Source organism: Notothenia rossii, assembly GCF_949606895.1.
Source record: "Notothenia rossii genome assembly, chromosome: 11".
In the NCBI taxonomy this organism is placed as follows: Eukaryota; Metazoa; Chordata; class Actinopteri; order Perciformes; family Nototheniidae; genus Notothenia; species Notothenia rossii.
The window spans coordinates 38273060-38300132 of record NC_136910.1 but is presented as its reverse complement, the minus strand read 5'-3'; the positions used below and the strand labels follow the sequence as shown (position 1 = coordinate 38300132).

At 41.0% G+C, this 27073-nt stretch overlaps 1 protein-coding gene and 1 pseudogene across 3 annotated transcripts; one reads left to right on the top strand and one right to left on the bottom strand.

The window, feature by feature from the left end:
• The first annotated feature begins 6358 nt into the window (after nt 1–6358).
• LOC307025639 (uncharacterized protein) lies at nt 6359–17226 on the top strand. Of its 2 annotated transcripts, XM_079660457.1 has the most exons (7): nt 6359–6772; nt 7790–7879; nt 8431–11857; nt 13082–16335; nt 16500–16789; nt 16906–16946; nt 17052–17226. In XM_079660457.1, exons 3-4 carry the CDS (start codon nt 11785–11787, stop codon nt 13936–13938), a joined length of 930 nt encoding a protein of 309 aa, XP_079516583.1. In that variant the 5' UTR covers nt 6359–6772; nt 7790–7879; nt 8431–11784; the 3' UTR covers nt 13939–16335; nt 16500–16789; nt 16906–16946; nt 17052–17226. The 2 variants fall into 2 exon arrangements, with proteins under 2 accessions (XP_079516583.1, XP_079516582.1); XM_079660456.1 differs by having other exon boundaries at nt 13082–16789.
• A 910-nt stretch (nt 17227–18136) lies between these two features.
• On the bottom strand, nt 18137–21459 carry LOC307025308 (large ribosomal subunit protein eL8-like; annotated as a pseudogene). The gene is made up of 10 exons (XR_013810589.1): nt 21435–21459; nt 21069–21125; nt 20725–20874; nt 20363–20506; nt 20038–20115; nt 19682–19812; nt 19275–19341; nt 18879–18953; nt 18578–18646; nt 18137–18405 (listed from the first exon to the last, which is right to left on the bottom strand). The product of XR_013810589.1 is annotated as a large ribosomal subunit protein eL8-like (transcript).
• Between the last annotated feature and the right edge of the window lie 5614 nt (nt 21460–27073).

Sequence of the window (27073 nt, the reverse complement as noted above, 5' to 3'; positions counted from 1 at the left end):
AAGCAGTGACAACGTGCAATTATTAACACACGCAGTTGCATATTTGGCTCAAAAAGCCTGGGATGTTGTTTATTTTCTCCATCTAGGTTGACACCAAAAGCCTCCCAGACGTTGGATTTCGCTCTTGAAGAAGAGTTATTGAAAATTGTGTATTCTCCGCTAGAGAGCTTCACCTCAGCCATTCAGAATGTGGTGCGCTCAGCAGCAGATAGATGCGCTGCAGAGGTTATGATTATGCTCGGTCCCGCGGAGGAGAGGTCTGAGGATTTAAACATTAAACTAAATTATTATTGTTTAAATATATTTATTATGCAACACCCGCAACCGGACCCGCATCATCTTTGTTTTACCCAGAAGCGAACCCGGAAAAAAGCGTTTGAAAAAATACCACCCGCAAATCACCTTTTTTGCGGGTCACCCGTCGGGTAGGCCCACCCACGGATACCCGACCCGATTCAGGACTCTGCTATCTGGTCAGTAGGTTGCAAACTGTCTATTTGTTCCATCACCTGCCAGATCTCTCTGCAGCATACACATTCATCTGCAGTGGGCATGCTTTCACAGCATTGACATGTAGCCTACACCTGAATATTGTACATAACATTAAAAAAAAAACAATATCTGCCGGACGTGTGAGGAACAGATGACAAATTAAGATCGACATTTAGTGCAGGTCAAATTAAATAAAACTGAATTTACCATTCAGTATTGCTGACTCGAGTCTCGCCGGCTGCGGAATCCGCTTCTCTTTCACAAGTTTCTGCCTCGTTGTTCGATTGCCGGGCAGGAGGCTCGTACTGATAAGGCAAGATGCCTTGAAGTGAAAGGCTAGCTGGTTCACTCTCTACTTCTGTAACTGAATCCAGATAACCCACCGAATCTGAGCTTGAATGATCGCTCTCGCTGTCGCTGTCTGAAGTTGTCGCGTTGCTTGCCATTTGGACTGATTTGATCAGATGGCAATGTTTGCCACGTGTGACGTCACCGCTCGTTCGGGAGTGATCGGGGGCGTACTCGGCAAACTTCGGAACCAACATCGGTTTTTAACGTATATGTCATTTAATTATGACCAAACTTTAAACATTTTTATTTATTTTTATTCTGGTGATATCTAAACTACATGTTAAAAAACACCTGTGTTAGATGCATTACATGGCCTTTAACCTAAAATAATACATAATAATGTGTTAAGTATTATTATTTGATGACGCCCTTAGTCTGTGTACTACGGTAGCAGTCGCACTGTTATTCTGTTCTTGTATGAAGGTACGTCCTAATGTGACGTCACTACGTTGACTGTTGTCAGTCTGTGAATAAACTTACCGGAGACATGCTGAAGAGAATACCGAGTCTGATTTACTTATTGTTCATACGCGATTCATGTGCACCCAAGCTTAACAGGTTATGGGCCCAGGCAGAGTTGGACACAAACCGACTTGGAGATAAGTGAGTTAGATTATCGGAAGAAGTGTTACGCGACGTATTACGCGTTAGCCAATTAAGCTAACAAGCTAGCTTAGCAAGTGAAGTATATTAGCAAGCTAGTAGCCCTCGCGGTAAAGTTGGCGCGCAAAAATGGCAAGCAGAGCAACAGGTCTCCTGGCACCGCAGCTCTTATTCAAAGGATGTGAAGATAAGTATGACCTTTGGGAAACAAGATTCCTAGGCTGCTTACATACTCTGAGGCTAAAAGAGACTATCTTACATGAGCCCACCGGTGCTGATCAAGAACAGCTAGATGCAGATAGAAGGAAGAATGCTGATTGCTATGCTGAGCTAATAAGGCTGATAGATGATAAGAGCCTGTCGCTAATAAGACATGAGGCCGCAGATGACGGCAGGAAGGCTCTGAAAATACTGAAAGAACATTATTCAGGGAAAAGCAAGCCGAGGATAATAAACTTATACACGTCGTTAACGAGGCTGCACATGGCAGACAACGAGAGTGTTACCGACTACATGATAAGGGCAGAGAACGTGATTACAGCCCTGAGAGATGCAGGCGAGACCATGAGTGATGGACTGACCATAGCCATGATACTAAATGGGTTACCAGACTCCTTCAAGCCATTCGCCGTCCATGTAACACAGAACGAAGATAACGTTACGTTCACAGACTTTAGAAGAAGATTAAGGGTCTATGAAGAGTCGGAGAAAATGAACACAGCAGAATCCACAGATAATGTGATGAAAACATGTGCAAGGCAAGGCCGAGGCACCAAGACGCACGCTAGCAACAGAAGAGATGAAGATGCCAATGTGACGTGCTACAAGTGTGGAATAAAAGGACACATATCAAGAAAATGTTTTCGAAAAGTGTGGTGCGGTTACTGCAAAAGGAATACACACGATGAATCACTCTGTAAAAAAAAGGGGGGAGAAGATGGTGCCAGAAAAGTCGCAGAGGAACAGAATGGCGACCAAGACTATCTCTTCAAGGCCAAGCACACAAAGAGCGGGAAACCACCAGACAACGTGAAGATGAAAGGCATCATGGTGGACGCAGGAGCGACATCCCACATCGTGAACGACATCGGAAAGTTTAAAAGCTTCGACGATTCATTCCAGCCCGAGTCTCATTCAGTGGAGTTAGCTGACGGGACCAAGTGCAATGGAACAGCACAGAGAAGAGGAACGGCGGTGATATGTCTATTAGACGACGCCGGACGACAACACAGAGCACAGCTACGGGATGCACTGTACATGCCCTCATACCCACATGACATCTTTTCGGTGGCAAGAGCAACAAACGGAGGGGCGACAATCACCTTCAAGAAAGGGGACAAACATGGTTACCAAAGACGGCAGCAGGTTTGACATCCATGAAAGTGTAAATTTGTATTACTTACCAACTGTTGAGGGGAATGTTGACCAATGTAAAGGGTGTCACGACATGCAAACTTGGCATGAAATTTTGGGTCATTGCAATTACGAAGATGTACAAAATTTACAAGGTGTAGTGAAAGGCATGGAGATAAGAGGAAGTGCAGTCAAACCAGCTCAGTTGTGTGAAGTGTGTACACAGGGCAAGTTCACCCAAACGAGAAATAGGGAGCCAGACAAAAAGGCTAAGATGCCCTTAGAACTAGTCCACACAGACTTAGCCGGTCCCATGTCAACACCAAGCATAGAAGGGCACAGATATACACAGTCTTTTACAGACGACTACTCTGGTACTATTTTTGTGTATTTTCTAAGGTCCAAGAGTGATACAGTGCAGGCCACAGAAAGGTTCTTAGCAGACATAGCACCTTACGGAGAAGTTAAGTGTATCCGTTCAGATAACGGCACTGAGTTTACAAGCCGAGACTTCCAGGCACTGTTAACCAAAAATAGGATTAGACACGAGACGTCTGCACCCTATTCACCCCACCAAAATGGTACAGCAGAGAGAGGTTGGCGAACTCTCTATGATATGGGCAGATGCTTACTGATAGAAAGCAAGTTACCAAATAAACTATGGAACTACGCCATACAGACAGCAGCTTATGTAAGGAACAGGTGTTACAGTAGGCGCACAAAGAAAACGCCATACGAGCTGTTCACAGGCAAAGAACCAAATATATCCAAACTTCAGAAATTTGGGTCAGTGTGTTTTGCTTACAAACAAGAGAAGGGAAAGCTCGACCCTAGGTGTGAGCAAGGTGTTTTCATAGGCTATGATAAAAATAGCCCAGCTTACCTGGTGTATTATCCAGACACAGAGAGGGTCCAAAAGCACAGATTGGTAAAATTCACAACAAAGGGGGATAAAGAAAAGGAAACACAAACACCAGAGTCATACAATGAATATGGTGATAGTGATGTACATCCCAGGGTCAAGGACAGCGATGAAAATGTTGTTGATGAATGTGATGTGGGAAATGTGCCAGGTCAAGATACTCAAAGTGGTGCTTCTGGGACTTTACCTGAACAGACTGAACGTACACAGCCGGGTAAAGTCACCGAGACTCCAAACAGAAAAAACCCACCCAGAACCAGGAGGAGACCAGCTCACCTACAGGAGTTTGAGACTGACGATACGGAGGACAAACTGCAAACATGCATGGATTTTTGTTACAGAGCAGTATGCGACATTCCTCAAACCTTCCAGGACGCCATAGCGTCACCCAAATCAAGGCAGTGGAAAAATGCCATGAACGAGGAGATGAGATCACTGGAGGAGAACGAGACCTTCAACCTCACCCAATTGCCACCAGGCAAACGGGCAGTGGGGGGTAGATGGGTCTACGCACTCAAGAGTAACATTGATGGGTCAGACAAGTACAAGGCGCGATTTGTAGCTAAAGGCTACAGTCAGAAACCAGGAATCGACTATGATGAGACATTCTCACCCACAGCTGATATGACAAGTGTAAGAGTACTCATGCAAAAGGCAGCACAGGAGAACTTAATCTTACACCAAATGGATGTTAAAACAGCCTATTTACATGCACCCATTGATTGTGAAATATATATGACACAACCAGAAGGTTATGAGAAACAGTCAAAAACAGGTGAAGAGTTAGTATGCAAGTTGCACAAATCTCTCTATGGTTTAAAGCAGTCAGGCAGAAACTGGAATGCTATGTTACATACATGTTTGACTGAAAATGGTTTTGTACAAAACCCCGCTGATCACTGTGTGTATACAAGAGAAAAGCACAGCGAAAAGGTAATCCTAATAATATGGGTTGACGATCTCATTATAGCAGCCAGCAACGAGGGTGTATTGGAAAGTGTAAAGGGGATGCTCACTGAAAGGTTCAAAATGAAAAACCTGGGAAAGTTGAAATATTTCTTAGGTATAGATTTTGAGCAAACAGAAGGTCAAGTCAAAATGTCTCAAAAGAGATATGTGAGCAAAATACTGGAGAGATTTGAAATGCAGGATTGCAAGTCCAGAGACACACCATGTGAGCCAAAACTAGAATACACAGCAGACGCTGAAAACATTAAAGAGCCAAGAAAGTACAGGGAGGCAGTAGGAAGTTTAATCTACTTGTCCACATGCACTCGACCAGATATATGTTTTGTGGTCAGTAAACTATCTCAGCACTTTGCTGAACCAACTGAAGAGCACTGGAACACAGTAAAACATGTGTTCAGATACCTTAAAGGTACAGCAGAACAGGGGTTATGCTTTAAGAGAAATGACACAGATAGACTAGGTCTGAGAGTGTACAGTGATGCTGACTGGGCATCAGACGTAACAGACAGACGTAGTACATCAGGATATTGTGCCAGTCTCAGTGAAGGAAGCTCCTTGATCTCATGGAAGGCAAGGAAACAACCTACGGTTGCACTATCTACCTGCGAGGCAGAGTACATGGCCTTAGCATCAGCCATACAGGAATACATCTACTTAGAACAATTACTCAGAGGTATAGACAAATACAAATATGCACAAACAAAGGTGTACGAAGACAACCAAGGTACTATAGCACTAGCCAGAAACCCAGTAAACAGGCAAAGGTGCAAGCACATTGATATTAAGTACCATTTCATAAGGGAGACTGTAAATAGTGGAAAGGTAATTTTGGAATACTGTCCTACTGAGCAAATGATCGCTGATGTGATGACAAAACCAGCCACCAAAATAAAGCTAAAGAGGTTTGCTCAGGATATGTTTGGCACCTAGAAGGGCAAAGAGTTAACATAGTTAAGGTAAAAGAAAAAGAAGCCTTATTTTGTTTTGTTCTCATGTAACCCAGTAAGCTAAGAGCGAGTGGGGGTGTTAAGTATTATTATTTGATGACGCCCTTAGTCTGTGTACTACGGTAGCAGTCGCACTGTTATTCTGTTCTTGTATGAAGGTACGTCCTAATGTGACGTCACTACGTTGACTGTTGTCAGTCTGTGAATAAATTTACCGGAGACATGCTGAAGAGAATACCGAGTCTGATTTACTTATTGTTCATACGCGATTCATGTGCACCCAAGCTTAACATAATGTATTAATTGATTTATATTTTAAATCTGCAAAGTAACTAGTAAATAAATATGTCAGAAATCTAGTGGTGAAATAGCATAAAGTGAAAATACTCACGTAAAGTACAAATATCTCAATGTTTTACGTAGAGTAGCCCAGCGCCATAGAGATTATATGGGAGACTATATATGGCTCTGGAGTAGCCTACTTGAGTAAATTGGTTACATTTCACCACTGTTCGTTCAGCTATGGAAGCAAAGAAGAGACAGAAGTATTTGAATTTTATCAGACACCGAATTTGTAGCATTGAAAATAATTACTTTGAAAGTCATGTATCTGAATTAGTTTTGCTCCGAATTTACCTATGTGAAATAAAAATGTAAAAATTCAAGTTAAAAAAATGTGAATGTTCAAATTCAGATCCCAAAAATTAAAGTGAAAAAATGTTGACGTCAAATATTTCGGTGTTTAAAATTCGATGTCAAAAAATTCGGTGTATAAAATTCGACGTCAAAAATTGCGATGCAGCATCATCCGGGCTACGAGCAATTCCCGTAGACCCTATGTTAAAATGTCCAATTTAACATCAGAAAATGAACATGTTTTTAGCCTGGATCCACAAAAACGTATTTTGTATATAGTTAGATTCCCCCTTCATGACAACGGGACTGCTGCTCCTAGCTCCTCTGTCTCACTGCAAACTCCGTTAGCTCCATTGGCTCCGTGATGCTACAGCGGCTCAGCTCATGAGGAGAACACTACTTGAACTCGGCCGTGTTTGTTGTGTTGGTTCGTGGTGGACTATTCGTCATAGGATTTATCTGCGGTTGAAACAGACCGTCCATGAATGCAGTTTCTTCGGTAAGTCAACCCTGCGTACTTTATGTTATGTTACTGGTGTTTTTATTAAGCTAACGTTCATTAATGTTTAGAGTTGGGTTAGCATTTGAGCAATCGTAGCTCCATCTGTGCTAACGATGCTATGCGTAGCATCCAAGAGTGTAAAACATTAAGTGGGATGCTACTGTATACCTAAAGGCTTCTGTGCGAGGTTGCTAAAATAAGGTCATCCTTGTACGTTAGATAGTTAGTTTGCTAGTTAGGTTACTGTATGCATTGTTAAGGTTAATTTAAATTCGCTATGGTCTACTATAGCATAAAATAGACTAGCTACGTCAACGTATTGTTGAAGAGGCTTAGTGTATATTAAATCAACCTCACAATGAAATGTGTGTATCTTTAAAATATGAATGTCACATTTCAAGATGGTCCAGAAATAACGCTCCCTTAGATATTGTAATATGGTTTGTTGAACTGGAGTTATTTATTGAAGCTAACCGCCTATCCGACTAACAACCCAAACATTGTTGTTTTTAATATTATAATACCAATGCCTCTTTTCATTGCATTATCATCCCACTTGAGAAACAGCCTTATCGTGGCTGTAGAACGGAACATGTAACATGCCTGCATTTAAGGACGATGAATAGTCAATGCTTTAGTGACAAGGAAATGATTTGTTTAAATATTAGATACAGTATGACGTTATCTGTGAATTCAGTGAAAATGAAGCTTATCCATTGCTTTGCATTTGTTCAATAGGTTTGTGTCTTACCCGTGCGTGTGTGATACATATGAATATGGCATATGAAAACAAATTAATTTGACTGACTCATGAAAACCTCATCCAAAGTAACAGTAAAATAAAAAGGAACTACACAATAATACTCAATCAAACTGTATAAGGACTGTGATATCCAGCAATTTCTTAAGTATAACCATAAGATTATGACCTGTTTTTAAAAGAAGATAAAAAGTTGTTTGCATGTAAAGAAGTCTGTAAGCCGCGCATGTAACTTTACATCTGTTTGTTCAAAGTGTCCTTAAGGTGATCCAGACAGGCTGGACCAGAGGAGGAGAGACAGATCTGTACTCCTAACAGCAGAGAACTTCAGCACGGATTCCAAGGTACACCTTTTTCATACTTTACAAAGAATGCATAAAGTAATTACTCTAATACACTGATACACATGCCATTAAACATGACTGAATACTAGATCACCTACACATCAGTGATGTTGAGTGTACTTTCTTAGCAAAAGGTTACATTTACATTTTACCAAGCAACATAACTTTTTTGTTCAACTTTCACATTTCAATGTATTTAAGGCAAATATTATTGAACATAGTGAGAGCTGCGACCCTTTGTCTCTGCATATTGACTGTAAAAAAAACATGTTAAAGTGATTATTTCAGTGAGACAACCGAACAGAGCAAGCTTACAGTTGCACTAAGTTTTGATAACAGTTCAATATTATTTTAATAATACATTTATTTCAATGTTGATGAATTTAGAACGGTTTATTCATAATCTGATTATCTTTGTAGTACACTGTTGGATTTAAAAAACACATTCAAATAAAAAAATCATTATATTTATAGCCCCTGAACAAACGATCACACCTCTTTCTTAAATAACACACTTGCTCTGCAATAATGTTTTTTGATATTTCTGTTAGGAAAGGACATGCCTGAGAGACAGGACTGCTTCACCATGTTCTCTTTCTCTGAGGGTCCAGAAGAACATCCAAGAGGGGAAAGGAAAAGCTGATGTCATGAGATTTAAGAGCAGTACAGGACATTCACTAAGAGACACTTATATTGTAACACAAAGGCCTGCACACTGACTAGTTTTGTAGTCTAACAGGAACTTAATTTGTGTGTTGTTTTGTGTTTTACGTTGCACCTCAGAGACAGTGTGATTATTGTCAGGCCTATAAAGTTTGGCAAAAAAAAAACCGCAGAGTTTGCAACGTCACAAATAAATGGTGCCAATCTTGAGTCAGATGTGAATGTGTAATTTAACATTTTCAGTAAGAATAACAGACAAAAGGAGTGCAAATACAATTGATTGAAATGTGAACTAAAAGTTATCAAGCAACATTTTAAATAAAAACGAAATAATATACATAAGTTACACTCAATGTTAATCTGTTAATTGAAAGGCTAGGCCTGTGCAGGTGGTAACAGCTATGCCCAGCATGGGCTAAGTTCTGTAGGTGCAGCTGGTGCAGGTCTTCCTCCCTCAGGTCTGGTCCTCCTCGCAGGGAAAGACCCTCAGTCCTCTCTGGCCAAACCAGCAGACAGGACGTTCATAAAGCTGAGGTTTCCCCCAAAGTCTCTAATCATCCATCCTGTGAATATGAGAGGGGAACAAATAGTGTAATGGATGCTTTGGACAATAAGAAATATAAAGTTAACTGTTGAGTTGCTCAGTTTTTTAGATTGACAGGGTTTAATAATACAAACAAAAGGAGAGGCACCGTAAGATAAAGATTGGTCTTTCAATAAATTGTGTTGATTTTGTCTTTTGAATTGTTTGTCTAAAGTCAAGTAGCTAGAACTGTTACTTATAGTTTGAATGATACAGGCTGGTTATAATTTGTGGAGGAGGCATCATAGGTAAGAGCACCATTTGTTGTGTTCCATACACAACAAATGCACACAGTGTGTGTGCATTTATTTATCTACTATTTCTTGAATCATTACTGTCAGTCCAAAACAAGAGATTTTGTTTTAGTAACATTTTGTTTAAAACATTATCTCTTTTCCACTACACTATCTTGAATATTTTAGTTTTTACATCACTACATTTATCTAACAGCTGTAACATTGTAAAGGTGTCACTTCGGACTCTGGGTAATTATGACAGCATGTCCTACTATTTTGAGAGTTTGAACAAACCAGACCTGCATCTATTAATGTAGAAAATAATCAGCACATTAAACCATTATGAAATTAATCATTAGTTAGCTCATTGTTCAAAATGAGCTCCAACTACAGTTAAATCAACTCGTGCATCGGTAATAACAATAAAACAAATGATATAATATAATAGTATAACTTGTGTCTACTTTAACAACACTTTCCTAATTATACTAGCATACTTTTACTAAAGTAACATTAACATGTTTAAATGCAGAGCTTTTGTAAGAGAGTATTTCGGTCCGTTGTTATTGTGCATCCATGGGTAAAGATCAACGCGTAGTGCTGAACCTGCTGAACACGTAACATGAACGTGCCGGGCGGCGCGGTCCCGTGGGTTAGATGCGCGTTCATAATGCAGAGGGATATAACTGGGTGCCGAGGTGCTGAGTGCTGAGGCGTTTTTATTATACATCCATGGGTGAGGCAGATAGATAGTCACAGAAAACAGAACAAGAATAGAGAACTCTACCCTCTGCTCACTCCTTTCCTGTAAAATACAGGTCCGGCCCACACATATGTTCCATCAAGGATGGTGCGGCGATCCACTAGTTAAAAGTTTTAACCATCAATTATTCTTTTTAAACTGTAACTTTCCCGTTATTCCTTTGAGGCATCATGATTGCGATATGTAATCCCAGTGAAAAGTAAACGCACCACAAGATACACGGGGCGGACTGGCCATCGGGAACACCGGGAGTTCTCCCGGTGGGCCGGTACAGAAGTGGGCCGGTCGGACAAATCACTAGCTCCCCCCCCCCACACAAAGCAATCTTTACAAAAAACAAGAGGAAAAATAAATATGGACGGTTTATTCTTGCTTTAACTTTTATTATTCTACTCTGGGTGGGTCCAGTTTAGAGACGCGAGTGTGTGTGTTCATTATTATGAGGCCTCATATACACATCACTTTTTGTACGGAAACAGCCAATCTGTCGGTAACGGAGTAGTGTAACGCGTTACTTTTATAATTCAGTAATCACACTACAGTTACTAACATTGCCCCGACACGCGTTACTTTGTTACTTTTATAAAATAATCACACTCACTGACAGACAAGAGGGGTTTCTGCCGCAGGTTTATATACATGTAGGCCTATGTAATCTGCGCGACTTGCGCGACCACATCTCCACGTGCAGTGCTGCATAAACATGGCTGAGTCTTTTCATCTGTAAACTCCCTCAATGGGGCCGCTCGCTCTCTTTTGTTGATCGCCCTCTCACGGGTGAACAGTTCATTGTCCCGCTTCATTGTAGGAATTCTGCCATGTCTCTACCACTTTAGTTTGACCATCTCTGTTACTAAGTTATGGAATACTAAATAAATAAGTAATTAGATACCTTAGCGTTACTGCGCTCATAAAGAATGATAAGAATAATGCGTCTTGAACTGGTTTAATTCATTAGTGTCTTGACGTTTCACAGACAGTTTGTTGTGGTAGGCTGGTAGCCTATTTTAGAGCATATAAAAAGAAAGACTTGTGTTATGTCTTCCTTAATGCAATAGTAATTGGGGGTGCAAGTGGAGTCTCGCAGAGGCAAAACCGTGGCGAGCTTACACTGTAGGTGCGCCGCAGTCTGCGTGATCTGCCTGTAGGGAGGGGCGGGCCGGCCCTGCGAGTAAAGTAACGAGTAAATTAACGAGTTACTTTATGTAGAGAGTAACGAAGTAGTGTAATATATTACTTTTTAAAAAAGTAATATGTAATATATTACTTTTTTTTTTAGTAACGACCCCATCTCTGTAGGTAAATATACCTGTGTGTTCATTATCATGAGGCCTCATTTACACATCACTTTTTGTACGGAAACAGCTAATCTGAAGTATGAACAAAAAAATCCATTGACATAATCAAATGTACTGCTCATGCACAGGCACGCAAGAGCTGCAGTGAAAGTCATGGCAACAGAGCATTACGTTCTACCGACGCTATAAAATGCTGCAGAGCTTCAATCAGTCATTTGCACTCTGACTTGACAAGTTCACGCGAAAACTGGAGAGTTGAATTTTGATCCCGAAAACTTCTAGAAGAACCAACAGTTTGATAACTGAGCATCAGCATCAGTAACACCTAAATCTACAGCAAAAAAACTATACCAGCTGTTAACATGGCTTCATCAGGAACCCCGGCGGAGGAACACCTTCTGACCCGTGTCACACGGTGGTTCATTGGCTTTGCTGGTAATACATCATTTAATTTCATACCAAATATATTTATAAATGTTTATTTAGTCACTTTTAGTTATTTTAAGTAAGAAATGTACATTCAATTACGTGACATTTTTCAATATTAAGATTCAGACATTATGGAATGTTGGCTTGAAAGTTGGAAAAACAAGATTTGGGGTCACTCAACGTTTTTTCGGCATAAAATGAAAAATATACGGTAGAACTGGGAAAACTTTGGCGGGACAGTTGTAGAATGGGTTAACAAAGCTGTAGTGATTTGAAAACCCGGTTATTTTTTGTTAAACGGCCTCATATTGACGAATTAAGTGTCGAAAATGGAGACAACAAAATGGCGACCAGCACCATGGTGATAATAGAACGTCTAGGTAGTTTCTCTGTAGGGACAGTTGAGTTTTGTGTTAAATGTATTCTGGAGATATGTTGTGGTCTTCTTAAGTTCAACAATATCACATTTGTTTACTATATTTCCATCTAACATTTAAATATTCTAAAGTTAATGTATAGTTTGTGTTTTCTATAGAGATGAGTGTTCCGATATGCTGTCCGCACATCATTATTTTTATCTCAAAATTAAAGAGAGCTACCAATTATAAGTAATTAATTTGCCCTGCCAAAACACACATTATGGATGTGGTTATTTCGGAGAAGCCAATGTAATTTAACAATGAGCAGGATTATTGTGTTATTAAATACACTTATTATTGCCTCACTAAGACAGTAGGCTGCAGTATGTCATAAAACTCAAACCAACTGAATACAACTCAACCTTATTCACTTATGCTCTACAGTCCCTGTTACAGCTACTGTGCTCATATAGGGAAGATACAAATGTTAAATATATATATAGCATTGCCATAATTTTCTCTTATTTTAAATGACCAGATAAATAGTAAAATAGTTGGCCTTCATTACAGTTTTCAGTTACACCCGTCTGATTTGGCTGGCAAATATGCAACACCAATTTGCATAATAATTTTTTTATAAATAACATGATAATTACACAACAGCACCTTACCTGTATTTCGTCATGCGGTATCAAACCACACAAATACCATTAGCTGAATTGCAAACTATTTGATAATAATCTTAGAGGGGGCAGTGTTAAATGGTGGCTTTTCTACTAACTGATTAATGATGCGTTTAGACCAACTGATTAGGTCTGTTTCATAGAAGTGCAGAATGTGACTTTTTTCAAATACCTGTCTTGTTCCTCAGGTGGCTCCCTGTGGCCTGTGACCAACGCTCGCCCTGATGCTGCGACTCCTCCCAATGACCCGGTCCTGCCTGAGGTCGATGAGGAAGAGCTCGGCGCAGTTGGGGTGGCCGCTGTGGACGGGCTTCAGGAGGCTCAGGCTGAGCCTCATGGAGGTAATGGAGACAGTGAGCAGCCCCCTCCTGCTGCTCCTTCTCCTGTTTATTACACTCTTCCCTATGCTGTTCCCTATGCCGCTCCCTATGCTGTTCCCTATTATGTTCCTTATTCTGTTCCTTATCTTGTTCCCTATTCTGTTCCTTATGCTGTTCCCTCCCCTTACTATGCTCCTTTTTCTAATCCTTATGCATACCCCCACGCTGCTCCTTCTCCATACGCTGATCCTTATGCTTACCCCCACGCTGCTCCTTCTCCTTACGCTGATCGTTATGCTTACGCCCACGATGCTCCTTCTCCATACGCTGATCGTTATGCTTACCCTCAAGCTGCTGCTGCTCCTGCCTACCCTCATACTGCCCTTTACGCTGACCCTCCCCATGATGCACATCCTTTAGATGATGTTGATAACGATGGTCTTGATGAGTATCTTCACAGGTACTTGGACGAGCAGTCGTCTGAGGATGAGGATGAAGAGGAAGAGATCGACGTTGTCGGACTCGACATCCCTGTTCTGGATGTTGAGGAAATCGGGCCACTCTTCCTTGAAGATTCCTCCGAGGAGCCAGAAGACGCTCTCGTTCCTGGATCTCCCTCAAGTTCTCGCTCCGGCTGCTCCACAAAAAGATGCAGGGAAGACAGTGAGGAGGAGGAGTCTGCTGCGAAGAGGCCGCGGTGGTCAGAGGACAGCGACGAGGATTGAGTCTGCCATGGTTGGGTTGATCCTACTTGTAACATCAGAGCAATACCTGCCCTCCATCTCTTCCTCTTCACCGCAGGACCACATTATTCTGCTGGTAGCCTTAGCGTCTTGCGTAGCCGATCCAGTTAGCATCTTGCTCCAACTTGATTGACACTTTTCTAAATAGTGGGGCTGGCCTTTGCGTCTTGCAGGGCTGCCAACAACCCAGGACGCGTCTTGCCATGGGATTTTCTTTGGTGTACCATCTCATTATTTGTAGCTCAATCTTTCTTTCTTTGATTCTGTGGGCAGACACTGCTCCAGGTAGCCTTTGCGTCTGGCAGGGCGGGTCCAGGTAGCGTCTTGCACTGATTTGATTGACCTTTTTCTTAATGTCGGGGCTGGCCTTTGCGTCTGGCTGGGCAAGCAAAGACCCTGGTAGCCTCTGTGTCTTGCGGTGCTGGCAAACATCCAGGAAACGTCCTGGACTGGCGATTTTTGGTGTGCCATCTACCAATTTCTTTTCACAGTGGATCTACGTTGGACCTTGGAGCCTTCACCTTGATGGCGGGTTTGCTTGAATAACCCTCATGTCATGCCCTCACAGTGAAGCTGACAGCACTGTGTGTCCTGGAAGACTGCAGTCTGCTGTCTATTGCTCTCAAGGTCAACACGAAAATAAATCACTGGAAACCACTGCACTGACATAAGGAGAAGCAGGAAAAAGGCAACAAAACCAAAGAGAACACATGGCACTTGACTCTCATCGCACCTTTACTCACCAATTGTTAGGCAATGCACTGGACACCATCAAACGTCGCGATATTCTGAGTTCATTTAAGCCAGCATCTCATTTGGATGCCTCCTGAGTGTTTTTTCTCCACAGGGACGGGTCCAGGTAGCGTCTTGCTCTGATTTGATTGACACTTTTCTACATGGCGGGACTGGCCTTTGCGTCTGGCTGGGCAAGCAAAGTCCCTGGTAGCCTCTGCGTCTTGCGGGGCTGCCAACAACCCAGGAAGCGTCTTGCATTAGGGGTTTTAGGAGTCCCATCTCCTCATTTTTTTGCACGGTGGATCGACGTTGGACCTTGGAGCCTTCACCTTGATCGTGGGTTTGCTTGAATAACCCTCATGTCATGCCCTCACAGTGAAGCTGACAGCACTGTGTGTCCTGGAAGACTCTACAGTCTGCTGTTCTCAAGGTCAAACGAAAAACATCACTGGAAACCACTGCACTGACATAAGAAGAAGCAGGAAAAGCCACAAAATCAAAGAGAACACATGGCACTTTACTCTCATAGCACCTTTACTCACCAATTGACAGGCAATGCACTGGACACCTTCAAAATATATAACATCAAACATGAGCAGACTTTATTGAATAAAAAAATCCTCCAAAAATAAGATTTAATTTAAGCCTGCTAAAAAATAGGCATCTCATAAGGAAGCCTCCTGAATGTTTTTTCTCCACAGCTCAAAATTATTAAAGGGATAGTTTGAAGTGGGGATGTACGGACACTAAGGGTCTTGCCTACAGTAGATTGTGATCAACACACTCTGTTTGAAGAAACAAAAAGGCTATACAGCACCACAGCGAAGCAAACTATTTATATGGAGCAAAATATTTTTTAGCCACTTGAAAGAAATATTTAACCCAGTATACCTTCCCTTTCCAACGGGAAAGTGAAGCAACTATCTATTCTTTCTTAAAAGCCACCACACTTCATTCACAAAACAGTCATTTTTACCTCACAGAACACAGGAGCTGCTGGTCTACCGTTGCCACAGTCTGTTAGTTAGTTTATGTAATTGTGTGACTTAAACTCGCTAGTTTGGATTCACCAAGCAGCCCCTATACACGGCAGTACATGACTTTACTTCCATGCACTAACTCTGCCTCCTTTTACGAACTCGGGACGTGCCGACCCCAATCTACTGAAAGTAATACACTGACTATGGGGAATTACCTCAAACAATCCTTCCCTGTCCCTTTTTAATTTGGCCAAAAAAGGTATAGTAACCATATACAATATATTATATCTTTAATATTTAATAATTCAGAGATCATTCGTGTTACTCACCATCTTTTTCCTTACTTCACTCTTTTCTAACTCCACTAACTGAGATGCTGTTCACCGAAGACAACAAAGATAAGTATGAGCTTCTGTCCTGTAGAGAAAGGGTCCTGGAATAGTCTATATACTATAAAAACAGAAGAAAGTATTATCATGTGACGGTCCTACAAAACTGAATGCTAAATCTAATTGTTTATATAATATCACTTTTTCAGTAATTCACAGATAAAGGCTGACTCAAACTAAAAAGAAATCCACTTTATATGCTTCTCGTTTGCCATTATACCATCACTAATTCAAGTTTCTCTTTGAGATTGCAGCCATTCTCTGTGGACATCAAGGTAAGAACGAGCTTCTGACTCAACATGAAGATAATGTTGTTGTGTAAACTAGTTCTCTGTGATATCATTGATTCAAAATTGAAATATTATGTTTTACTCGTCATTTAATATCTTTTTCCTTTCTTTCCTCCACCACCTGAACTGCTGCGATACACTGAGGATAGAAAACCAGTAGAGTAGTAGGATATAAAAAAAGAACAGCAAATGTAACGTTTTAAATAAACTATCTGCATCCTGTAAGCTACACTCATTCATACATGCATCGATATTCAGCCATTTTATTTTTAACTAACCATTATGTATATTTCTCTCTGCACTCCACCACCTGAGCTCCTGCTGTTCCCCGTGCAGTAAAGGTGAGTGTAAGCTTCAGACTGACATAAAGTGCAGCACATGCAGGGTTACCTTGACGACTCAAAAGGAAATGCAGAACTGCAGGAGAGAACAGACAGAGGTAACAATCAATAAAAACATTCAGACATTTCCTATAAGTTTCAATTTAGCTTTTTTATAATTCAGATTGTTGCTCATTGTATTTTACTCTGAACACCTTTCATGAATTTCTCATAGTGTTCCTGCAGCAAATCCAGGCTTACCTCTGCAAGAGAGCTGTAAGTATTTTAACATTACAACAAAAGCAATTGCCACTTAAAGAGTTGAAATGTGCTGAACTCTTACATAATGCAAAGAGAAAACACATTGTCTTCTTGTTTCAGGACAGGACTCCTCTCTTGTCTCTGGAAGTCCTGGGTCTGAGTGGGTGCAGACCAGAGCCATCATCAGATCGCTCCACTGAGCACTCTGTCGCCAAGATCTCTCACTGTTGTTGACTTCAATAAAACACCCGGACCAATCTAAAGTCAACCTTTCCGTTGTCAGATGTTCGGTATACTGTGAAGCTTTTTTAAAATGGTTTATTGATCGCAGGTCTCAAAATATAGTGGCTAAAATGCAACTGAGTCTTGATTATTTGTAAAACACAGAACACTTTTTCTTTAAGTAAGTAAAACTATGAGAGAAAGATACACACTTCGCTATATTATCTCTACATTTTCCATCAACACAAATCTAGATATACTATAAGAATCAATAGATGTAGACATGTAGTTTACACATACAAGTATAGTGAGGAAACGGCTCTGACAGGCTGTGATTATAGCAAAGGTTGTTTGGCGTAATATAATATCAATTAAGTGCTTCTGGTTTGAATGGAAATCGAAAAGGATGGGTTCTGCACACATGCACTAATGTTTATAGACACCTGAGGATGTGAACATTTCTTGGATCACAAGCAGACTATATAAATCACAAGGCAGGAAAACTGCTGGAAAAGACTAAGTTTGAACAGAGGAACATGTGTTACATAACATTCATTTCTCTCTGTATAGAGTAAATACGTTTTGCTTGAGGAGATCCATAAATCAGCATGTTGTGAGTGTTTAAAGGGGTTCAGTGTTAAATTGACAAAATACAACCTCTGTATAAGAGAAACACAGGAAATGGTAGCTTGCTACACATTAGGAAATGCTAGTGGCCCCATATTCAATAAACCTAATTTGAAAATAGCATCTTTAGTGGCAACACATTCTAAATGTCTTAAAAATGCTCATGCAGTGTTAGGCCTTTTCATGAGGTAGGGCCTTCAAGTATAAAGTTATTGAAGGGACAATTTGATATGCAATACATTTAAACTCGTAATTGCAGCTCAATCTGAAGAGTATTTCTCCAACATTCACCTAAAAATGTATGTAGAATAGCATTTAGATACCAACATATTTGTAATATTCAAATGACAGACAAGTTTCCTTTAGATACATTGTTTATTAATGCAAACAGTTTAACATCAAAAAACACATGAAAGTCAAAATGTTCAACATAGAATTAGAAAAAAAACTATCCAAATGATAGAAACCATAATGTGGAAATGTATAAAATAAAGAATCTAGGAGGATGTTTGTGGCAAGCCCCAACCATAAGCTTTATCCTAAGGGAAGTCTTCTCCATGTAGAGCGCCTCCCAAACAAACACTGGAGCCGGTTTCACAGAAGAGGATCTCCTGTGACCACGGATCTGGAAATAAAGCCGGATAAATTATTTAATTTGTTTGGTCTATAATAATTTTTTTTTTTTTTTTTAAAAAGGTCAATAAATAGGCAGTCGATGGAATTGCCAATTTGTTGACTGAAGTGCAGATCTATTTAGGCATGCACATTTATTTGTTAAAAAAATAAAGCATACTCACAGGTTTTTCTGTACAAGGCCACTCACTGATGGTCAGGTTTTGTGCACCAGTCTATGGACCAGAGAATAGCTGAAAAAGCAGGGGGCACAGGAGAACACTTTAGTATTTTAAGAGCAAAGTAGCAACTTAAAATGTAAAAATAAAGTTTGCTTGCAGTTTGTGGTCTCTGCTCAGGGTTAAAAAGCTCGAAAGCTTGAGCCACATAGAGGATTCAGGTGAAGAAATTCATACATCATTGCTAGGGACCACTTTCTAGATGCAACTGTTTTAGTACCAAAGAAATGATTCACTATCAGCTTACTTCGATTGGATCCACATGGTTAGAAATGATGACTAGCTGGGTCTTCTTGCTCTCCAGAGGTGACAGTGTTCTCACCTGCAAAATAATGTAGAAATACAATCATTTTCTTCCTTGCAAACAACCTTCCCTTTTTCTTCAACATATTTAAACTGTTTTGGCCAATGCTCAGGGTTAAAAAGCTCAAAAAGCATCAGGTATCAGGTGAAGAAATTCATACATCACTGCATTAAGGCCATTCAAGAATAAAGACGAGTCACACTGTAAATACATTTACTTCTAATAATTATCAGGGCTTTCTGTAGTTAAATCCACATACAATATATGCATAAATCATTGCTGGTGGTCACTGTCATCTGTTCCACCGCTGCAGAAAAATAAATAAAGGAACAAGCTTACCTCAATTGGATCCACATGACGAGCTGGGCCTTCTTGCTCTCCATCAGAGAGGTGACAGTGTTCACACCTGTAGATTAATAGGAACATTTAACTTTCCAACCAGAAAACACCCTTCATATCCCATCAGTTACATTATTTTTTACTTTGGCCAATGCTCAGGGTTAAAAAGCTCAAAAGCATCATGTAATCAGTTGAAGAAAGTTGTGTCATCATTGCATCAAGGCCACATTTTAGAAGACCTCATAGGAAAGCCCAAACTAACAATACTATAATTTATTGTGTCTTCATCTACACCTTTACTCTGTGTTACTCACCAGCACGGAGGACTAACTAATGCAGCAGCTTTAGTCAGCTATGCTTATAAACTGGCACATCTTATATTTTAAACACAACATGTGCACACTTACGGGTTTGTCTGTGTGAAGGCGACTGAAGTGCAGGTCTTTCTGTGCACCAGTCTGCCCAGTCTAGCCTTGCCCTTCACAATACAGTACGGGACACCCATCTTACGGGACAGCGAGGGAAGGAAGACGACGAGCTGGAAAAGCAGGGAGCAACAGGAACGTTTAGGAACAAATTAAAAACTCTTATGTTGTAGTTTAATGTTCACGACAAATGTCAACATGCATTCTTGCAGTTTGTGGTCTCTGCTCAGGGTTAAAAAGCTCAAGTTTGATCCACATAGAGGATTCAGGTGAAGAAATTCATTCATCATTGCTAGGGACCACTTTCTAGACTCAACTGTTAAAATAAAAATGCTTACCTCAATTGGATCCACATCGTGGGCAATGATGACGAGCTGGGCCTTCTTGCTCTCCACCAGAGGTGACAGTGTTCACACCTGTAGATTAATAGGAACATTTAATTTACCAACCAGAAAACACCCTTCATGTCCCACCAGTTACATTATTTTTTACTTTGGCCAATGCTCAGGGTTAAAAAGCTCAAAAGCATCAGGTAATCAGTTGAAGAAAGTTGTCATCATTGCATCAAGGCCACATTTTAGAAGACCTCATAGGAAAGTCCAAACCAACTAATAATACTAAAATTGATTGTGTCTTCATCTACACCTTTACTCTGTTACTCACCAGCACGGAGGACAGGGGGCCTCTTGGTCGGGGTGTCTCCCTTCCCAGCAGCCTTCTGCTCAGCGCGGGCCAGCAGCCTCTGCTTCTTCTCCTGCTGCTTGGTCTCTGGCCTGTACTTGTGGGCCAGCTTGAACAGCTGTGTGGCTGAGGAGGAACATTAGAGAACATTTAAAACAGCTACACCCACAGCTGGTTCAGCATCACAAGTGGATATAACTTGGAGTAACTGCATCAGTGATCTTGGTGGGAATGTCAGCACAGACGTTCAGATAGCAAATATTATTAACATCATCTGCAAAGCTACAAATTGTACTGTTAAGGACCAAGCCGCCATCTATTAGCTGAAACCGTTCTCAACTCACCGGTCTGACGGTCCAGAGCCTGGGTGAACTGGTTGATTGCAGGGGGAACCTTCAGACGCTTGTAGAGGATGGAGCGCTGCCTCTGCAGGCGGATGTAACGAGGCCATTTCACAAAGCGGGTCAAATCGCGCTTGGGCTGGATGTCCTGGCCTGTGGGGAAAAAAAATGCAATATTGATCAGTATCTGGAATTAAACTAAGGACTTTTCTCGTTCTAAAGCTCAAGTGCATCAGCGATCTTGGTGATCAAAGTTGTCCTCAATGTTCTTAAGATAGCAAATATTCTTTACATCATCTGCACAGTAGTAGCCTAGTTCTTACAAAACTCAAACTATGGTTACTCACCAATGCCAAAGTTCTTTGGCCTCTTCTCGAAGAGGGGGTTGACTTCTTTGGTGGCAGCTTCTTACCCTTAGGCTGTCAAACAGTAATCAAGTGTTAGGATGCATGAAAGCTCAAAATACAAACTTCTTAACATTTTTCCTCCACATTGTATTCTTAATGTGTTATCTTACTATACCAAACTTATGAGACCCTTTGAGGCAATTATTATACTTTTAAGAGTAATACATTCAGCACTGATAACATCAAATGGATTATTGCACCTATCAAAAAATGGGCTTTGGCATTTATCCTACTATGCCAGCCTTAAGAGAGGCTCTGTTTTAAGGCCTGAAAGGCCTTGGAAAGACGTAGGTTATCTCCACTCACCGGTCTGGCAGTCCAGAGCCTGCATGCGGATCTACCGAGGCCATTTAGCACAGCATGTCAAATGAAATGTGGACTGAATATCCTGGCCGGGCGGATGTCAAGAGGCCATTTCATAAAGTGGGTCAAATCGCACTTGGGCTGGATGTCCTGGCCTGTGGGAAAAAAAATGCAATATTGATCAGTATCTGGAATTAAACTAAGGACTTTTCTCGTTCTAAAGCTCAAGTGCATCAGCGATCTTGGTGATCAAAGTTGTCCTCAATGTTCTTAAGATAGCAAATATTCTTTACATCATCTGCACAGTAGTAGCCTGGTTCTTACAAAACTCAACCTATGGTTACTCACCAATGCCAAAGTTCTTTGGCCTCTTCTCGAAGAGGGGGTTGACTTCTTTGGTGGCAGCTTCTTACCCTTAGGCTGTCAAAAAGTAATCAAGTGTTAGGATGCATGAAAGCTCAAAATACAAACTTCTTAACACAACCCTTAACATTTTCCTCCACAATGTATTCTTAATGGGTTATCTTACTATACCAAACTTATGAGACCCTTTGAGGCATTTATTCTACTTTTAAGAGCAATACATTCAGCACTGATAACATCAAATGGATTATTGCACCTATCAAATGTACAAGTATGCATAGGCTTTGGCATTTATACTACTATGCCAGCCTTAAGAGAGACTCTGTTTTAAGGCCCGAAAAGTTATCTCCACTCACCGGTCTGGCAGTCCAGAGCCTGCATGCGGATGTGCCGAGGTCATTTCGCACAGCATGTCAAACGAAATATGGACTGAATATCCTGGCCTTTGGAAAAAGAAAATACGTTTTAATACCAAAAACAAACTGATGAAAAAAAATAACACGTGTTTAAGTATTTAGTGCAAAGGATCTGTAGTCGATAAACCACACGACACAACAAGACATGTCCTGGTGCACATTAATTTAGCCCGTATAAAGTTGAGTTACCAGGTTAAATACTGGCAGTTCATGGAGTGAAAAAGCTGTTTCTGAAATCAAGTTAGTTTACAAATGTTAGCTTCAGCTTATGATAGAGTCACGGTGTTACTCCTGAAGGAAAAACTAGCTTAAACTTAACCACGTTCAACCCAAAATAACCCAATAACGACAATATGAACCGTTAAAACTTCACTTAAGTCATAGATACATTTTAAATTGATAAAATAATCACATATTCAAGGATGAACACAGATTACAAATCACAAATGAACCGTCAGTTTAAACTCACCTCAAGCTTTTCCTTTTTTTCTAGCTTGAGTCAGCTTTATACGCACTTCTTCTTCTACTTTTTAATTAGGGCAGACTAGGCACAGTTTAGTCCATTGTTGCCTCCTATCGGTGTACACACGTCATTGCGATAGACATGTTACTAATTACAGTGGAGGAAATAAGTATTTGCTTCCCTGCGGATTTTGTAAGTTTTCCAACTTACAAATAAATGAACAGTCTGTAATTTTATTGGTAGGTTTATTTAAACAGTGAGAGTAAGAATATCAAAAATAAAATCCAGAAATTGACATCATATAAAAATAGATTTGCTTTTAACTGTGGGAAATAAGTCTGTGACCCCCTTTCTACGGTGGCCCTGAAGTGCAAGACACCACAGCATTTCACAAAACACCACAGCATTTCACAAAACGCTACAGCATTTCACAAAACACAACAGCATTTCACAAAACGCTGCAGCATTTCACAAAACGCCACAGCATTTCAGAAAACACAACAGCATCTCAGAAAACTCCACAGCATTCCACAAAACGCCACAGCATTTCACAAACGCCACAGCATTTCCGAAAACACTATAGCATTTCACAAAACACAACAGCATTTCAGAAAACGCTGCAGCATTTCACAAAACGCCACAGCATTTCAGAAAACACAACAGCATCTCAGAAAACTCCACAGCATTTCACAAAACGCCACAGCATTTCACAAAACGCCACAGCATTTCCGAAAACACTATAGCATTTCACAAAACACAACAGCATTTCAGAAAATGCCACAGCATTTCAGAAAACGCCGCAGCATTTCAGAAAACACAACAGCATTTCACATTGGACGGAAAGGGTATTCCTTTAGGGAGAACACTTCTTGTTTGTGATTGGACAGAGCCAGCCAGAGAAGCACTGCTGTGATGTATTTTTTTTGCTGCCAGTCAAGAAATGACGCTTCGTGATTGGTCAACACCCGACAGCGCAATATGTCCCAACCATGGTCCCAACCATGGTCCCAACACATTAGCCGTTAGCACAAACTCAGAGCTCACAGCTCCTCATATCTGTTTTAGTCTAATTAGTTTAGCCTAATGGATCCGATTCCATTCATAAAACACGCATATTAAAAGCTTTTCGCCTGCCGTCTTGTCTGCAGACTTGTCAAAGCGTTAATTCATGTTTTTTACTAACCGTTATCAGTATGTAGTTAATTCGGCATCACTTTAAAACGTGTATTACAATTACATCACGGTGAAATATGTTCATTTGGTTGTAGTTGGTATCTCCCATAGAATTTACATGGAGATACGCCCCGCCCCCTCTCCAGCGCGTCTTGTTTGAATGACAGGAGCAAACACAGCTGACAGCCGCGGTGAAACTCGAGCGATTAGAGCGATGCGAATATTGGGTAGTCTACCATAGTATTTACATGGAGATAAGCCCCTTAAAAACCATGAATTAATAAAGCGTTAATTCTGTGTTTACTGCTGTCATTCAAACAAGACGCTTGAGAGGGGGCAGGTCGTATCTCCATGTAAATCCTATCGAGATCGGATCCATCAGGCTAAACTAACCTGTAGCTGCTCCGTCCACACTCACAACAACGTCATACAGACATAAATAAAGCAGCGACTGTATTCGCCATGACATAGACAGTCTGTGTTTTGTATATGTTTAAGTTTTGTCCAGTTTCTGAACAGATATGAGGAGCTGTGCGCTCTGAGTGTGTGCTAACAGCTAACAGCTGATGTGTTTTTGGGCCAAGCGTCATTTCTTGACTGGCAGCAAAAACAACCAATCACAGCAGTTCTTCTCTGGCTGGCTCTGTCCAATCACAAACAAGAAGTGTTCTCCCTAAGGAATACCCTTTCCGTCCAATGTGAAATGCTGTGGCGTTTTCTGAAATGCTGTGGCGTTTTGTGAAATGCTGCGGCGTTTTGTGAAATGCTGTGGCGTTTTGTGAAATGCTGTAGCATTTTGTGAAATGCTGTGGTGTCTTGCACTTCAGGGCCACCGTACCTTGCAACCATGCTTGCAACCAACAAGAATTCTGGCTCCCACAGACGGTAACATAAGTCCTCTTCTTTTAAAAAAGTACTCCTAATATCAACTTGTTACCTGTTAAAAAGACACCTGTCCACAGAATCAATCAATCCGATTCCAACCCCTCCACCACGGGCAAGACTAAAGAGCTGTCCAAGGACCTCAGGGACAAGACTGTAGGCCTGCACAAGGCTGGGACTGGCTACAATACCACCAAAAAGCAGCTTGGTGAGAAGGAGACAACTGTTTGTACGATTATTCAAAAGAATAATGTGTGCGTTTCTAAATGGAAGTAACAGAAAATGAGCATCAATCGCCCTCGATCTGGGGCTCCACACAAGATCTCGCCCCGTGGGGTATTGATGATCATGAGAAAGGTGAGGGATCAGCCAAGAACTACACAGGAGGAACTTGTTAATGATCTCAAGGCAGCTGGGACCACAGTCACTAAGAAAACTACTGGTTACACACTACACCATAATGGATCAAATCCTGCAGCGCCTGAAGGTCCTCTGCTCAAGAAGAACATGAGAGGCCCCTCTGAAGTTTGTAAAGGAACATCTGAATGACTCAGAGAAGGCTTGGGAGAAGGTGAGGTGGTCAGATGAGACCAAAATTGCGATCTTTAGCATCAACTCGACACCCCGTTTTTGGAGGAAGAGAGACGCTGACTATAACCCCAGAACACCATCCCCACCATCAGGCATGGAAGTGGAAACATTATGCTTTGGGGGTGTTTCTCTGGTAAGGGGACAGGACGACTTACTGCATTGAGGAGAGGATGTATGGGGCCATGTACTGTAAAATCTTGGCCGATAGCCTCCTTCCCTCAGAATCACACTGAAAATGGGTCTTGGACGGATCTTCCAGCAGGACAATACACCTTAACATATAAGGCCAAGGCAACACAGGAGTGGCTAAAGAAGAAGCACACTTAGATGAGGGAGGGGCCTAGCCAGTCTCCGGACCTTAATCCCATAGAAAATGGGGAGGGAGCTGAAGTTTTGAGATGCCAAGCATCAGCCTCAAAACCTGAAGGATTTGGAGAGGATCTTCAGAGAGGAGTGGACCAACATCCTTCCTGAGATGTGCACAAACCTGGTGACCAACTAGTGTCTGACCTCTGTGTGTCCAACAAGGATTTCTCCACCAAGTACTAACACATGTTTTGTAAGGGGATCAAATACTTATTTCCCACAGTTAAATGCAAATCAATTTTTATCTTTTATATAATGTCAATTTCTGGATTTTCTCACTATTTATATAAACCTACATAACATAAAAACGACAAACTGTTAATTTCTTTGTAAGTGGGTAAACTTACAAAATCGGCAGGGGATCAAATACTTATTTCCTCCACTGTACATACCGTCTATTGTAGGCTACTATTCGCCCAGCTCTTGCTTTTTTAAATTTGTCGTTAACTTACGGGGGCTAATATACATTTTGCTTTCCAGTGAGTAATTTGTAGCATCAACAGCATTTTCATAAGGGTTTTAAAATGGTACATTAATCATCTACTATTGCAATACAAACATGCTTCAAGCTGGAAAGTCTGAGCTTGTACATGTAGACAGAAGTTTGGACACACCTTCTCATTCAATGGTTTTTGTTTATTTTAATATTGTTCTACTTTGTAGATTAATACTGAAGACATAAAAACTTTGAAATAACACATGTAAGTATCTGTTAAATAAAAAAAGTGTTGAAAAATCCAGAATATAATTTTAATTTTAGATTCTTCAAAGCAGCCCCCTTTTGCCTCGATGACAGCTTTGCACACTCTTGGCTTCTCTCAGTCAGCTTCATGAGGTTGTCACCTGGAATGGTTTTCAATGAACACATGTGCCTTGTCAAGAGTCCATTTGTGGAATGACTTGCCTTCTTAATGTGTTTGAGACCATCAGTGTTGTGCAGAGGTAGGGTTATATTAGTGCACAGCGGAAAGCCCGATTTGACTACTGTTGTAATCCATATTATGGCAAGAACCACTCAACTCAGTAAAGAGAAACGACCGTCCATCATCACTTTAAGAAATGAAGGCCAGTCGATCCGGAAAATGTCAAGAACTTTGAACGTATCCTCAAGTGCAGTCGCAAAAACCATTGAACGCTATGATGAAACTGCCCCCCACCCCCCGGGAAAGGAAGAGCAACAGTTACCTCTGCTGCAGAGGATAAATACATAAGAGTTACCAGCCTCAGGAACCACAAATTAAAGCACGTCAGATTAGAGCCCACATCAATGATCACAGAGCTCCAGTAGCAGAGGAGACTGCGTGAATCAGGTCTTCATAGTCCAATTGCTGCAAAGATCCACTACTGAGGATGAACAACAAGAAGAAGAGAATAGTTTGGGCCAAGAA

Excerpts from the sequence above, each read along its gene's own strand:
- LOC307025639 (XM_079660457.1), top strand. The coding sequence starts at position 11,785 with ATGGCTTCATCAGGAACCCCGGCGGAGGAACACCTTCTGACCCGTGTC. Across the intron at positions 11,858-13,081 it reads GTGGTTCATTGGCTTTGCTG|GTGGCTCCCTGTGGCCTGTG; the intron begins GTAATACATCAT and ends CTTGTTCCTCAG.